The sequence below is a fragment of the Mastomys coucha genome, unplaced genomic scaffold (assembly GCF_008632895.1).
Source record: "Mastomys coucha isolate ucsf_1 unplaced genomic scaffold, UCSF_Mcou_1 pScaffold23, whole genome shotgun sequence".
NCBI classification, from domain to species: Eukaryota; Metazoa; Chordata; class Mammalia; order Rodentia; family Muridae; genus Mastomys; species Mastomys coucha.
Genome location: NW_022196906.1, coordinates 15,954,570 through 15,968,053, shown reverse-complemented (window position 1 = coordinate 15,968,053; position 13,484 = coordinate 15,954,570). Strand labels below are relative to the sequence as shown.

General features: G+C 53.3%; 1 protein-coding gene across 5 annotated transcripts in view; it reads left to right on the top strand.

Annotated features, from left to right (window-relative positions):
- Positions 1-13,484, top strand: part of Dock6 (dedicator of cytokinesis 6) — a 51,989-nt gene that overhangs the window by 19,696 nt on the left and 18,809 nt on the right. For 3 of the 5 annotated variants that reach the window (XM_031343566.1, XM_031343569.1, XM_031343570.1), the window contains 13 exons: positions 64-165; positions 1,232-1,318; positions 1,537-1,768; positions 1,980-2,141; positions 2,774-2,937; positions 3,569-3,673; positions 7,205-7,297; positions 7,549-7,644; positions 8,586-8,726; positions 11,172-11,285; positions 11,393-11,563; positions 12,719-12,858; positions 12,948-13,117. In XM_031343566.1, the coding sequence (XP_031199426.1) occupies positions 64-165; positions 1,232-1,318; positions 1,537-1,768; positions 1,980-2,141; positions 2,774-2,937; positions 3,569-3,673; positions 7,205-7,297; positions 7,549-7,644; positions 8,586-8,726; positions 11,172-11,285; positions 11,393-11,563; positions 12,719-12,858; positions 12,948-13,117 (1,777 nt within the window). The remainder of the gene's footprint in view (positions 1-63; positions 166-1,231; positions 1,319-1,536; positions 1,769-1,979; positions 2,142-2,773; positions 2,938-3,568; positions 3,674-7,204; positions 7,298-7,548; positions 7,645-8,585; positions 8,727-11,171; positions 11,286-11,392; positions 11,564-12,718; positions 12,859-12,947; positions 13,118-13,484) is intronic. The other 2 variants (XM_031343568.1, XM_031343567.1) reach the window with 2 other exon arrangements.

Here is a 13,484-nt window from a genome sequence, read left to right as displayed (position 1 = left end):
CCCCCCCCCCGGCCCCCAGGTCTTCAGCCACACTTGACCCTCATCTATCCCTTGTCTTCCCAGTGGATCCCTCTGTTACAACATGGCCACCTGAGGACTGGTCCCTTCTGCCTGCCCGTGTCCGTGGACCAACCTCCACCCAGCTATTCAGTCCTGACCCCGGATGTACGTGCCTGTACCCACAACGGATGCCTTCATTGCCCTCTGGCCCTCAGCAGCCTCCTGCCTGCCTCCCTTCAATGCCGCTGAGAGCCTCGCTGGCCTCAGTGGGTACTTGCCAGTTCCCTGTGCCTCCTGCCACCCCAACAAGGATGTCTCTGTGGGTGGGCTACTGCATCCCTTGTGTCTCTCTATACTCCGAATGTCCCTCTCCTCTCTTATTGCCTTCAGACATGGTCCTTGGCATCTGTTCCTTATTTATTTATTTATTTATTTATTTTGGTTTTCCGAGACAGGTTTTCTCTGTGTAGCCCTGGCTATCCTGGAACTCACTCTGTAGACCAGGCTGACTTCAAACTCAGAAATCCACCTGCCTCTGCCTCCCAAGTGCTGGGATTAAAGGCGTGAGCCACCACTGCCCGGCCTTATTTTTGTTTTTCATTTTTTTTTTTTTGTTATTTTGGGGGTGGGCCTCATGTGCCTCATGTGTGAAAGTCAGAGAACGGTTTTGTGGAGTCAGCCCTTGCTGCCTGCCATGCTGGTACCAGCTCAGACTCAGCTATAAGCTGACCTTCTAGCCCAGGCAGGCCTGGAATTCTGTGTAGTCAAGGATGACCTTGACTTCCTGATCCTTGCCTGCCTCCCAAGTGTTGGCATGGCAGCTGTGTCCCACCGTACCTGACTCTTCCTGCTGCCATTTCCCCTTCATGCACCCCATTACAAGACTGCACTATCCCTCTTCCCTTCTACCAGCTGATGAGCTAGTCCTGTGGTTCCCCTTTGAATGGTATTCCTACACCATTGCCTTTTCTAGTCAATGTTCACTCCGTGAACATACCCTCCCCCCACCCCACCCCCGCTTTCTGTGGGTCCCTATGCCACCCCTAGGGTTCTCCCTTCGTCCACTGGGAATGGACTTAGGGACAGGGCACCCTCCTGCTCTCTCAGGCTGGGCTCATCTCCTGGCCATGGTGTCGCAATGGCTAGTGCCTCAGCCACCGCCTGGCCTGGTGGCCTGATGCATGGGGGAGGGACGGTCAGCCCATGCCCACCCCGCCTCTTCCTCCCACAGGTGGCGCTGCCGGGCATGCGCTGGGTGGACGGTCACAAGGGTGTATTCAGTGTGGAGCTCACAGCTGTGTCATCCGTGCACCCCCAGGTATAGGGTGGGATGAGAACCCCGGGCTCTCTGGCCCGTTCTCCTGCTCACCCTGGGATTGAGCAAGACTTACTTGCAGCTGGCTGGGAAAGGGCTGGCCTCCAGCCACTGGATGTGACTTTAGCCTGTCTGACCCAGACTGCCGACTAGGGGAGGGAGGGGGACACTCCATTCTGCCCTCGGCTCACTGCTCACTTCCTGCCCTCCTCTCTACTTAGGACCCCCACTTGGATAAGTTCTTCACCCTGGTACATGTTCTAGAGGAAGGGATCTTTCCATTCCGGCTCAAGGAGACGGTGCTGAGCGAGGGAACTATGGAGCAGGAGTTGAGAGCCAGCCTGGCAGCCCTGCGCCTTGCCAGCCCAGAGCCCCTTGTGGCCTTTTCCCACCACGTGTTAGACAAGCTTGTCCGCTTGGTTGTGCGGCCACCGATCATTTGTGGCCAGATGGGTGAGTCACTGAAGTCTCTTTCCCCAAACCAGTTTCTTCCCGTGGTTCATCGTTTCTTGGGCCTCAGTTTCCCCTCATGACGGTGACCCCAGTGCAGGTCCTTTAAGATCCTAGATGTGTGAGCCCTTACGTTCCCTCCCCTCCTCTGGAAAATGAATGGGGACCTGAGAGGCCTTGGGCCGTAGACCTTGACCTTTGTTCTGTCCAACAGTGAACCTGGGTCGAGGGGCCTTTGAAGCTATGGCTCATGTAGCCAGCCTTGTGCACCGGAACCTGGAGGCCATCCAAGATTCCCGTGGCCACTGCCCACTGCTGGCTGCCTATGTCCACTACGCCTTTCACCTCCCTGGCGGTGACCTCGGCTTGCCAGGCGGTGAGTGTTGGTGGAGAACACTGGGCCACAGGAAATGTGAGAAAAGCACTGAGTAGTAAAGAATGGCGTCTGCGAAGGGTGGGTAGCAGTGTTCACCTCATGGTGATGGTGGCGTTCACCTCATGAGGACAGAGAGCCACGTATGACAGTGCTCTTCAAAGCTCTCCTATACAATGAGCAGTCACTAGATTGTGGTTGGCTCAGTGGCATGCCTGAGGCACTGGGTTTAAATCCCAGCACCAGAAAGAATGAGGAGGTTGAGGGTGGGGGCAGAAAGGGACAGGAGAGAAGGGGACTTGGGCAGCAGGGATGAAGCTCCTGGTAGCTAGAGTGTTTAGCCAGCACAGGACCTTGGTTCCATCCCCAGCATGGAAGAGAAGAAAGTTAGCTTTTTTCCTGTTTGTACATAGTGGATGACAGCCATGAGAACGGAACCCAGGCTCCTTTTGAGTGTCTTCTGTCCGCCCCAAGTCATGTGCTGGCCGCCCCAAGTCATGTGAAGCAGTAACCATGTTCCACTCCATTTTACAGGGAGAACCTGGAAACTCAGGGGATGAAAGTGATTTCGACCAGGGCTTCCCTTTGGGAAGGGACCGACAGGTGTTGAGCTAACGGGTTCCCTCTCTCCACAGAGGCCCCTCCAGCAACCGTGCAGGCTGCCACACTGGCCCGAGGCTCCGGCCGCCCCGCCAGCCTCTACCTGGCACGGTCTAAGAGCATCAGCAGCAGCAACCCTGACCTAGCCGTGGTCCCTGGCTCTGTGGACGATGAGGTGTCCCGCATCCTAGCCAGCAAGGTAGGGCAAGCCCCAGCCCCCCAGGCCTGGCTGCAGGCTCAGTGCGGATGGAGGAAGGACCACCCAGAAATCACTGCTCCGAAGAAGGTGGTGGGCATCCCACCTGCACTCCCAGGCTGGTCGGGTGTTCTGCACTGTTTGGTTGACTGGAGATTGGCGGGATAGGGCAACAGAGTATAATGTACATGGTTCAGCAGGTGTGCATGTACACATGGGGCCCCGTGCACACCAATATGGAGGTGTGTGTACATGTCCCTTGCACAGATGTACACAGATGCACGTACACGTGTAGCTTATATGTACATATACATTGATGTATGTTCATACTGCATATACATATATGCGCCATGCACACACATATATGTGCCTACCCCATGCACAAAGAAGTGCATACGGACAGGCCTCATGCACATACATATATGAATACATACATACATGCTCTCCATGCACAAATCTACATGAGTTTAAAGGCATGTGCAGTCCAGGCAGTTACATACAACATAAGCATGCCACACTTGCCCAGGTATGTGCAGGGCACATATGTGCTTTGGGGCAGTGTCCACACTTGGTCTTCTATACCTCCTTCCCTGTGCTTGGCCCAGGACATTATCCCTTCTCTCTGTATCTCCAGGGTGTCGATCGCTCACACTCCTGGGTGAATTCTGCTTATGCTCCAGGAGGCAGCAAGGCTGTGCTGCGGCGGGTGCCCCCATACTGTGGGGCTGATCCCAGACAGGTGCTCTCACTACCCGCCTCGACACGTGTGTCACCGCCTTTGCATGCGTTCTTCCCACCCTCTTGGCTGCAGTGAACTAATCCCTGGGGGCTGCCTGAGGGACAGCAAGGACCCCACATGACTGTCTGGGGCTGTGGAGGTCTGTGTTGTAGGTATCTGTGGCCAGCCTTAGGCTACCACATAGGCCACTATGTGCTTGGGAGTGGGGCTCAGTGGCAGAGTTCTCCCACAGCAGGCATGAGGTTCTGGGTTCTATCCCCAGCACCACCAAGAAGTAAAATTAAGGCTAAGAAGCAAAGCACACACCTTTAATCCCAGCACTTGGGAGACAGAGGCAGGCAGAGTCCTGAATTTAAGGCAAGCCTGGTCTACATGGTGAGTTGGAGACCATCCAGAGCTTCACAAGTGAGGCCCTGTTGTAACAAACAAACAAAAAACAGTGGAGAAGCAAACATAGACCCTAGCCCCGACAGACAAAAGACTGGGGTGGTATATAAATGGATATAAATCTACCCACCTATAACTTCACTGCCCTGCATGGCTCTTCTCCACTCTAACCCATCTCTGTTTGAGGGGACTTCTAACCATCCCCTTGACATACAGAACACTTAGAAGGTGGCACGCAGCCCTAGACCCCTGTAGCTCCCCATCTGTTTACATTCAGGGGGTTCCCTAACTTTGCCCCTTTCCAGGAACCTGGTAGGGGGAGGGACTTTGCCTGCAGTGGGCTTGGGCTCCAACCCCCCTTGGTTTAGGCCTTGCCCTGTGCCCCAGGTGATTGGCTGCCTCTGAATCTGTCAGTTTCTAAGATGAAGCTAGGTAGCGCACCAAGCCTGGGCATAGAGTAGGTTCTTAGTGGGGTCTCCTTAGGAAGAATGATTCCTGAGCTGTAGTACACATCCCTGAGATAGACGCCCATCAAACAAGTGAGCAGGCTCGAAAGTGCTGTCAGAGTTGCCGTCAGCAGGCTGGAGCTGGGGCTCGGCAGTGGAGCACTGGCCTAGCATGCACACAGCCCTGGGTTCCCTCCCTAGCACCACATAAAGCAAGCATGGGGGGTACATGCCTGTAAACTTAGCCTTTGGAGATGGAGGCAGGATGATCAGTAGTTCAAAGTCATCCTCGGCTATAAAAGAAAAATGATAGGAATGCAGTTCAGTGGTAAATCACATGCTTAGCCTTTGTGGTTGGTCCATACTGGGCTGGCGATGGGACCCAGGACTTTGAGGAAGCTAGGCAGGTGCTCTACCAGCTCAGACCCAGGCCCAGCCCACCCCCTGCATTTAAGTCTTTATATGAGATTTATTTTATGTGTACAGGTGTTTTACCTGCGTGTATATCTATGCCACACTCTTCTGGTGCCCTCTAAAGTCAGAAGAGAGCGTTAGATCCCTTGGAACTGGAGTTACAAGACAGTTTAAGCCACCATATAGATGGTAGGAACTGAACCCAGGTCCTCTGCAAGAGCAGCCAGTGCTCTTAACTGCTGAGCCATGGCTCCAGCTCCAACCCCTAGCATTTTTAATCAGGGTTGCCCTCAGTTTCCCCGAAGTGTCAGTCAGGACTTGGACAGCCAAGAGGAGGTGACAAGGTAGAAGCACAGTGGTGTCCTTGGCAGGAAGTGGTCTTTGTAGCATGTGGCCAGGCTCAGACATGCTGAGTAGCCAGTGTGTCCTGGGCTCTGGAGCCTGGAGTGCCAGTGGCTAAGACAGCGTCACCATCGAGTCTCTCCTGGCCAGGGAAGCCAGGCAAGGGATGTGAAGCTTGGGCCACCCCTGTATCCATTTCACAGAGAGAGATGCTAAGGGCCTGTGAGGCCGAGCAAGGCTGGAGCAGGAGGCCAGGCCTGTTGTCCAGGGTGCTTAGCACATACCATCTTCGCTGTCTTCCCTCCCTTCCATGTGTGCCTCCTTCATGCTCACACACTCCACCTGTGGTCCAGCCCTCTGATTAACTCTTGAGCTCATCTATGCTCCGCTCGCCATGCCTTCTCTGTCTGCAGTGGTGCCCTGACTTTTGGCCACAACCAATCCCACCCCCACTCGGCTGTGCCCTCTGCACTCATCCCACACAATCACCATCTTCATTGTTAGTCTTGACTCCATCTCTCCCACCTGCACCCCCTTTTCTGCGCCCCCCCGCCAAAGGAAGCCCAGGGCCTCGCACATGGGAAGGCAAGTGCTCTCCACCTGGCCTTTGCTTTCATTGTTTGTTTTGTTTGGTTGTTGTACTTTGAGACAAAGTCTTGCTGTGTAGCCCATGGTGGCCTGGAAGTCACAGTCTTCTTGCCTCGGCCTCCTGAGCACCAAGGTGACGGGTGGACCCCACCAGGTCCAGGTCCCTCTTTTCTCAACACATCTGATTTCAACAGCTTCTGTAGCTCATCTATGCCCCCCATGTCCTCCCTCAGCCCCAGTGTTCTCTGCCCATCCACACATACCTTCACAGACACCCGAGTCTCTTACCATCTGCCCTCATTGCCAGATGGGCTATAAAAAAAATAACTATTTAGGGCTGGAGAGATGGCTCAGCAGTTAAGAGCACTGACTGCTCTTCCAAAGGTCCTGAGTTCAAATTCCAGCCACCACATGGTGGCTCACAACCATCCGTAATGAGATCTGATGCTCTCTTCTGGGGTATCTGAAGACAGCTACAGTATACTTACATATAATAATAAATAAACCTTTTTAAAAAATCTCTCTTTTAAGCCGGGCGGTGGTGGCACACACCTTTAATCCCAGCACTTGGGAGGCAGAGGCAGGCGGATTTCTGAGTTCAAGGCCAGCCTGGTCTACAGAGTGAGTTCCAGGACAGCCAGGGCAATACAGAGAAACCCTGTCTCGAAAAACCAAAAAAAAAAAAAAAAAAAATCTCTCTTTTAAAAAAGAAAAAGAAAAAGAAAAAAGTAATTAATTCATGGCTCTGGAGGGTAAGGGAAGCCCCCGACACAGGCCTTTCTTGCTGTATTATGTGGTGAAGGATGACCCATGGTGACAGGCAGTTAGTTCACTTGGGCCCCTCTTCTTCCCCTCCCCACTTTTTCCTCCCTCTTCCTCTGCCCCCCTCTCTTCCTTCCTTCCTCTCCTTTCTTTGCTTTATTGTGAGAGAAGATCTCCCTTGACTAGGAGTGTCCTCAGAGGATTACACGTCCACTTTGTTTGCCTTTCTCTTCCTCTTCTTGTAAAGCCATTGATAGTACCACTGAAGTCCCACCCTCATACCTAACCTAATGCTAGTCTCCTACTAAGGCCCCACCACCAAATGCCATCAAAGTGGCCAGCCTGGGCTACATGACACTCTGTCTCAAAAAAAAAAAACAAAAAACCACTAAATCTCTAATCCATGAATGAGGTTTCTGGAGATGTATTCAAACCATAACAGCTTCCTCCTGTGTTCATGCTGATCCAGACCCATCGCTCTGTCCCATGCCCATGTGGACCAATCCTTCCTCCATCCATGCTCCTCCTCTGTGTCCATCTGCATCACTAACTCACTCCTCCATTCCATGCTCTCCATCCCATCCTGCCCTAGGCCATCGACCGCAGCTCTAGCAGGGCCTCCTCTTACCTCGAGGCCTCCTCCTTGGCCCTGCCAGCCCCTCAGCCGAGACACACTGTGCAGAAGGTAGAGGGGACAGTAGGGTGGCTGATCTGATGTCTACTCCAGTGCCCCATGGGCAAGGGGTCCAGTGCTCCTCCCCACATCCAAAGCCCAGCAGGGACTGGATCCACCCTCATCCCATCCTGCATGGCCTCCTGCTGCTCTGACCCCCAACCAGGCTTCAGGGCTGCATCCCCCAAGTGATGCCTTCCTAAGGGGTGTGTGGGTGGGGTGGGGTGGCTCGTGGCTCCCGGTGACCCTGGCCCTGCCTACAGCTGCTGCACGAGGAGCTGGCTCTGCAATGGGTGGTGAGCGGCAGTGCTGTTCGTGAGCTGGTCCTGCAGCATGCCTGGTTCTTCTTCCAGCTCATGGTGAGGACTTCCCCCATCCCGGGAGACCCTTGAGAAAAAGTACCTTGGAACTGCAGTTGGAAACCCTAAGAAATGGCCTTTAGGCTCTTCTGTGAGGAGAGAAGGAGGGTACCATGACAGTGAACTCCCCTTTCTAGAGGACTCCTCAACCCAGAGATGGGGGCCTCCCTCCTCCAAGAGAAACCAAGCACTGAGAGGCCAGGCTTGCAGAGCCCCCACATCCCTTCAAGTGTGCCTTTATGGCCTGTTCCCCAGTGCCTGTTGGCTCTGTCTCCACCGGCCCATCCCCCATAGTCCTCCAAGACAGAGCCCAGAATTTCTCAAATTTATCCCTCCCAACCCCCCAGGGCTGGGGAGCAGGTTCAGTCAGTGAAGTGGTTGCCACACACACTCGAAGATGTCAGTTAGGTCTTCAGCACACAGGTAAAAAGGAAAGGGCAGGCCTGTAATCCTAGCCCTGGAGAGGAGGGGCCGAGGACCCTGGTACTTGCTGACCAGCCAACCTCAGTGAGACCTGTCTCAAAACAAGAGGTGGGCCTTGGCCTCCTCACACACCCACCAACCTCTGGGTCCTCAGGCTCCCCCATGGCTCCACCTGCTCACGTCCCTCCCACCGCTGCTCCCCCACCCAGACTACATCAAGACTACCTCTTGTCCCTTTCTCAAGCCCTGCCCACAGCCCTCAGGCTGCACCCGGTGGGGTCAGGACCCCTTAAGCCCACCGTTCTCGATGCTAAAGTTCTGCCCTTTCTGTCAAATCCAGATCACCCTTCAGCTACAACTACTTAGCTCAGAGCCACCCATGCCCCCCTTCTGTGCCTGTAGAACCTCCCCTGTCAGCACCCAGTTTCCCTCAAGCCCCATCAGTGTATCTTAAGCCCCTCCCACAGCCCTCAAGCACCCACCCACGTGACAGCCCTGCCTGCTTGCCTCACTCCCAGGTAAAAAGCATGGAGCTACACCTGCTCCTGGGCCAGCGACTGGACACTCCACGCAAGCTGCGCTTCCCTGGGCGCTTCCTGGATGACATCGCGGCCCTGGTGGCTTCCGTGGGCCTGGAAGTCATTACCCGAGTCCATAAGGTGAGGAGGGACTCTGGGCCTCTTAGAGGAACATGACCAATGCCATGGTCAAGGATGCAGTGTGCCACGTGGGTCTGTTCACCCATGGTCTCTTTCTTGAGCACCTATGATTTACACAGCCCTGGCTGGATGTAGAGACACAGCCATTAATGAAACAGATGAAGTTCTTGCCTCTACAAAGCAGTTTTAGAAAGAGAACTGAAAGGTGGAATGGGTGAGGCCTGGGAGTTGCAGAGAGGAGGAATGGCAAGTACAAAGGTCCTGAGGCAGGTTCACAGCTGGACAGAGAGCAAGTGAGCGTGGCTGAAATGGAACAATCAAGGGAGGAATAAAAGTTGGCAAGGACCAGGAGGGTGTGGGACATCCTTGGCCCTTAGCAGAGTACCAGTAAACAGCAGGAACATAATGAGTAGATGATGTGTTTCTGAGACTCTGATGATCATTGGTGTTCTAGGCCCAGTCGCTGGCCCAGCAGCAGGTGTGGCTCCATTGCGCTGCTCTGACCAACCCTGGCCCTGCAGAGATGGCTCTCCTCATTTCTTCCTTTTTTTTTTTTTTTTGTCTTGCCTGTTTTGTTTTGTCTTTTGAGACAGGGTCTGTCTGTGTAACCCTGACTGTCTTGCTCTGTAGACCAGGCTGGCCTCGAACTCAGAAATCCGCCTGCTTCTGTCTCCCAAATGCTGGGATTAAAGGCATGTGCCACCACTGCCTGGCCTCCGTCTCCTCCTCTTCCTCTTCCTCTTCCTCCTCCTCCTCCTCTTCCTCTTCCTCCTCCTCTCCTTCCTCCTCCTCCTCCTCTCCCTCTTCCTCTTCCTCTTCTTCCTCCTCCTCCTCTCCTTCCTCCTCCTCCTCCTCCTCCTCCTCCTCCTCCTCCTCCTCCCCCTCCTCTTCCCCCTCTTCTTCTTCTTCTAAGTAATATATATTTTTATGTGAATGGGTGTTTGGCTTGAGCACCACGTGCAGTGTTCCCTTGAAGGTCAGAAGGCCTCAGGTCCCCTGGAGATAGAGTTACAGATAGTTGTGAGTTACCGTGTAGGTGCTGAGAATCAAACCCAGATCCTCTGGAAGAGCAGCAAGTACCTGATTGCCCACTACCACAGGGTTCCTCTGTGTAGCCCTGGCTGTCCTGGAGTTTGCTCTATAGACCAGGCTGGCCTCCTTCCACCTGCCTCTGTCTCCACCCCGACCCCTGCCTCCTGAGTGTTGAGATTAAAGGCATTCGCCACCACTGCCAGCAACTCTTTAAAAAATTTCTTTAAAAAGAAATGTCACTTGGAGATTTGGTAGGAACATTTCAGATTTGGAAAATCCTGTCCAAGTCACACAATCCCATCAGCCTCCCGGCTGGTCCAGAGGTCCCAATATTGGTGTCCTTGGAATAGTTCCAAGCACTGACATTAGTGTCACTGGTGATGGGCAGTGCACTTTAACTCATTCCTTTGGCATGTAATGAGCACCAACTATGTTTGACTCCATACTCTGGGCACCTGTGATCACTACACTTGGACCCCAGCAAGGTGTGGGGGTGCACACCTGTGATGCCTGTACTTGGGCTCTAGCCAGGTGTGGGGGTGCACACCTGTGATCCCTACACCTGGGCTCCAGCCAGGTGTGGGGGTGCACACCTGTGATCCCTGCATTTGGACTCTATCCAGGTGTGGTGCACACCTGTGATCCCTGCATTTGGAAGATTGAGACCAGACAATCACAAGTCTGAGGATAGCCTGGGCTATCTATGTAATGTTAGCTTATCACTTGTCTCTCCTAAAGACTCTTAGACAAGTAGCCAGGACAATGTGTTTTCTTCACAGCTTTGACACACAGTAGGTGCTCAGTAGATGCTCATTAAAGGATTGATGACTACTAGTCGAGCACATGAATTTGCTGGAAGACATGATAGGCATTTAAGAACCAAAGTGTTTCTCTGCACACGGGTAGGCTGTGGGGCTTCCAGAGTTTGGCCCAGATCACCAGGGGTTTCAAACAACGAAAGAGGGCTTTTCACCTCCTCTCTAATTTCACTGGTCAGAATATGGTCACCTAGCTCTCAGCTGTCAGGGAGCCTGGGAAATACATTCCCTTGAGCTTTGAAGGCTGGAATGTAGAGGGTGAGTTACTCAGCTGTGGGTGGGAGAAGAAAAGAAAATGTACCGTGGGGCTGGGTGTGGCATAGTGGCGCAGGCCTTTGATCCTAGCCCTGGGGAGGCAGTCAGGTAGATCTCTGAGTTTGAAACACCCAGCTTTACACAGTGAGTTCTAGGACAGCTAAGGCTACACAGTGAGACTGTGAAATGAAGTCTTGTGAGCGGGTTGTCAGGGAGAGGATGAAGTCGGGGAAGAGGACCTGGGTCACAGAGCCAGGGCATAAGGAAGTCATCCACAGGAGGCCTTGGTGAGCCAGGCTGGCCGTTGTGCATGTGGACTGACATGTCCCCGTGTCCCCAGGATGTGGAGCTAGCTGAACGCCTCAACGCTAGCCTGGCGTTCTTCCTCAGTGACCTCCTGTCCATAGCAGACCGAGGCTACATCTTCAGCCTGGTACGCGCTCACTACAAGCAGGTACGTGTGCGTGGTGGGGGTGTGTGTGGCGGGTGACGTGTTATGGGATCCGTGGAGTGTGTGGGCATGGTGATGCCAATGTCACCAGGTCATGGCATCCCTTGCAGGTGGCCACTCGGCTCCAGTCCGCCCCCAACCCAGCTGCACTGCTCACACTACGAATGGACTTCACCCGCATCCTGTGTAGCCACGAGCACTACGTGACCCTTAACCTCCCCTGTTGCCCCCTGTCGCCCCCAGCCTCCCCTTCCCCCTCAGTGTCCTCCACTACCTCCCAGGTAGGTGGGCCTCCCCCCAGCCCTCTTCCTTTCACCTAAAGTGACACACCTTCAACCTGTTATCTCCACCTCTGTTCTCTTCCTTCTGGGCTGCTACCCTGGCCGACCCTTGACCTTTGACTTTTCATCTCTGAGTCTTCACGTGTGATTTCTCAGAGATTCCCTAGGAACAATGACCCCTTCTGGTCCCCAAATGCAGTTCCTGGACTTGCACTCAATCTGCTGCTTCTCATCCCCTTGAGTTCTGACGCCACCTCCTCCTAGTTGATGGATGGGTTACCCTAACCTCTCACCTCTGACCTTTGAGGATTTATTAATTTTTATTTTATGTGTATGACTTGTATCACATGTATGCCTGGTACCAGTAGAGGCCAGAGAGGGCACTGGATCTCCTCGAACTGGTGTTACAGATGGTTGTAACCACCATGTGGATACTTGGGAAATGAACCCAGGTCCTCTGGAAGAGCAACCAGTGCTCTCAGCTGCTGAGCCCTGTCATCTCTCTATGCCCACCGACAGTACTATCGCACTGACATTGTCAGCACACAATAAGTGAGCAGAATAATATTGTGATGACACTTTGTTATGAGATATTTTTAATTTACACTTGTATTTATTTCATGGGAGGAGCATGTGTTCTGTGCAATGGTGTGGCAGTCAGGGAACAACTTTCAGTGTTTGATTCTCTCCATCCTCCATGTGTGCCCTGGGGCTTAAATTCAGGCAACTAATCTGGATGGAGAGAGCCTTTCCGGGCTGAGCCCTCTTGCCGGCCCCTTCTGAGGCACTTTTAGGAGAGAAAAATGGGAAATACTCAGATTTCAGATCTATGTCTCTCCCATCCCAACCAGCCATCTCCAGCTCTTTTTTTTTTTTTTTTTTTTTTTTTTTTTTTTTTTTTTTTTTTTTTTTTTATTTTCGAGACAGGGTTTCTCTGTGTAGCCCTGGCTGTCCTGGAACTCACTCTGTAGACCAGGCTGGCCTCAAACTCAGAAATCCGCCTGCCTCTGCCTCCCAAGTGCTGGGATTAAAGGTGTGCGCCACCACCGCCCAGCCATCTCCAGCTCTTAATGCTAACTAACTTCAGTTATTTCCATGGTAGCCATGGTGGTGACCTTTCACCTCTGACCCTTGACCTGGGCATCCATTCTGCAGAGCTCCACCTTCTCCAGCCAGGCCCCTGACCCAAAGGTGACCAGCATGTTCGAGCTGAGCGGGCCATTCAGGCAGCAGCATTTCCTATCCGGACTCCTGCTGACAGAGCTGGCCTTAGCCCTGGATCCAGAAGCTGAGGGGTGAACATGGGGCCTGGGTATTGCCTAGGGACAGTGGCATGGGCCAGGAGCCATGTCTGCACCATGCTGAACACCCTGTCACTCCACAGGGCATCCCTTTTGCACAAGAAGGCCATTAGCGCTGTTCACAGCCTGCTGTGTAGCCATGATGTTGACTCCCGCTACACAGAAGCTACTGTGAAGGCCAAAGTGGCTGAGCTGTACCTGCCCCTGCTCTCCCTTGCAAGGGACACACTGCCACGGCTGCATGGCTTTGCCGGTTAGAGGGCTGGGGAAGATGGGGTTTCATGGGCCAGACACTTGATCATGGGGTGGGGGTGGGGTGGGGGTTCAGAAAACCCAGCTTGGGGTGGGGGATCAGCCTCAGGGTGAGCAGCTCGGGCCAGACTCACCACAGTGTCTGCATAAAGCCAGTCTCACCAGGAAAGTAAAACAGTGTTGGTATCCATTATGATAGAGAAACACTCATGAAGAGAACTGTCCTGGGGAGCCAGGTGTGTCATGGCACACATAACCAGCATTCAGGAGGCTGAGACATACTCCCAGGCCCTCACTGGGAGATTTTGTTGTTGTTTTTCTTTTTCTTTTCTTCCTTTCTTTCTTTTTTCTTTTCTTTTTTTTTTTTT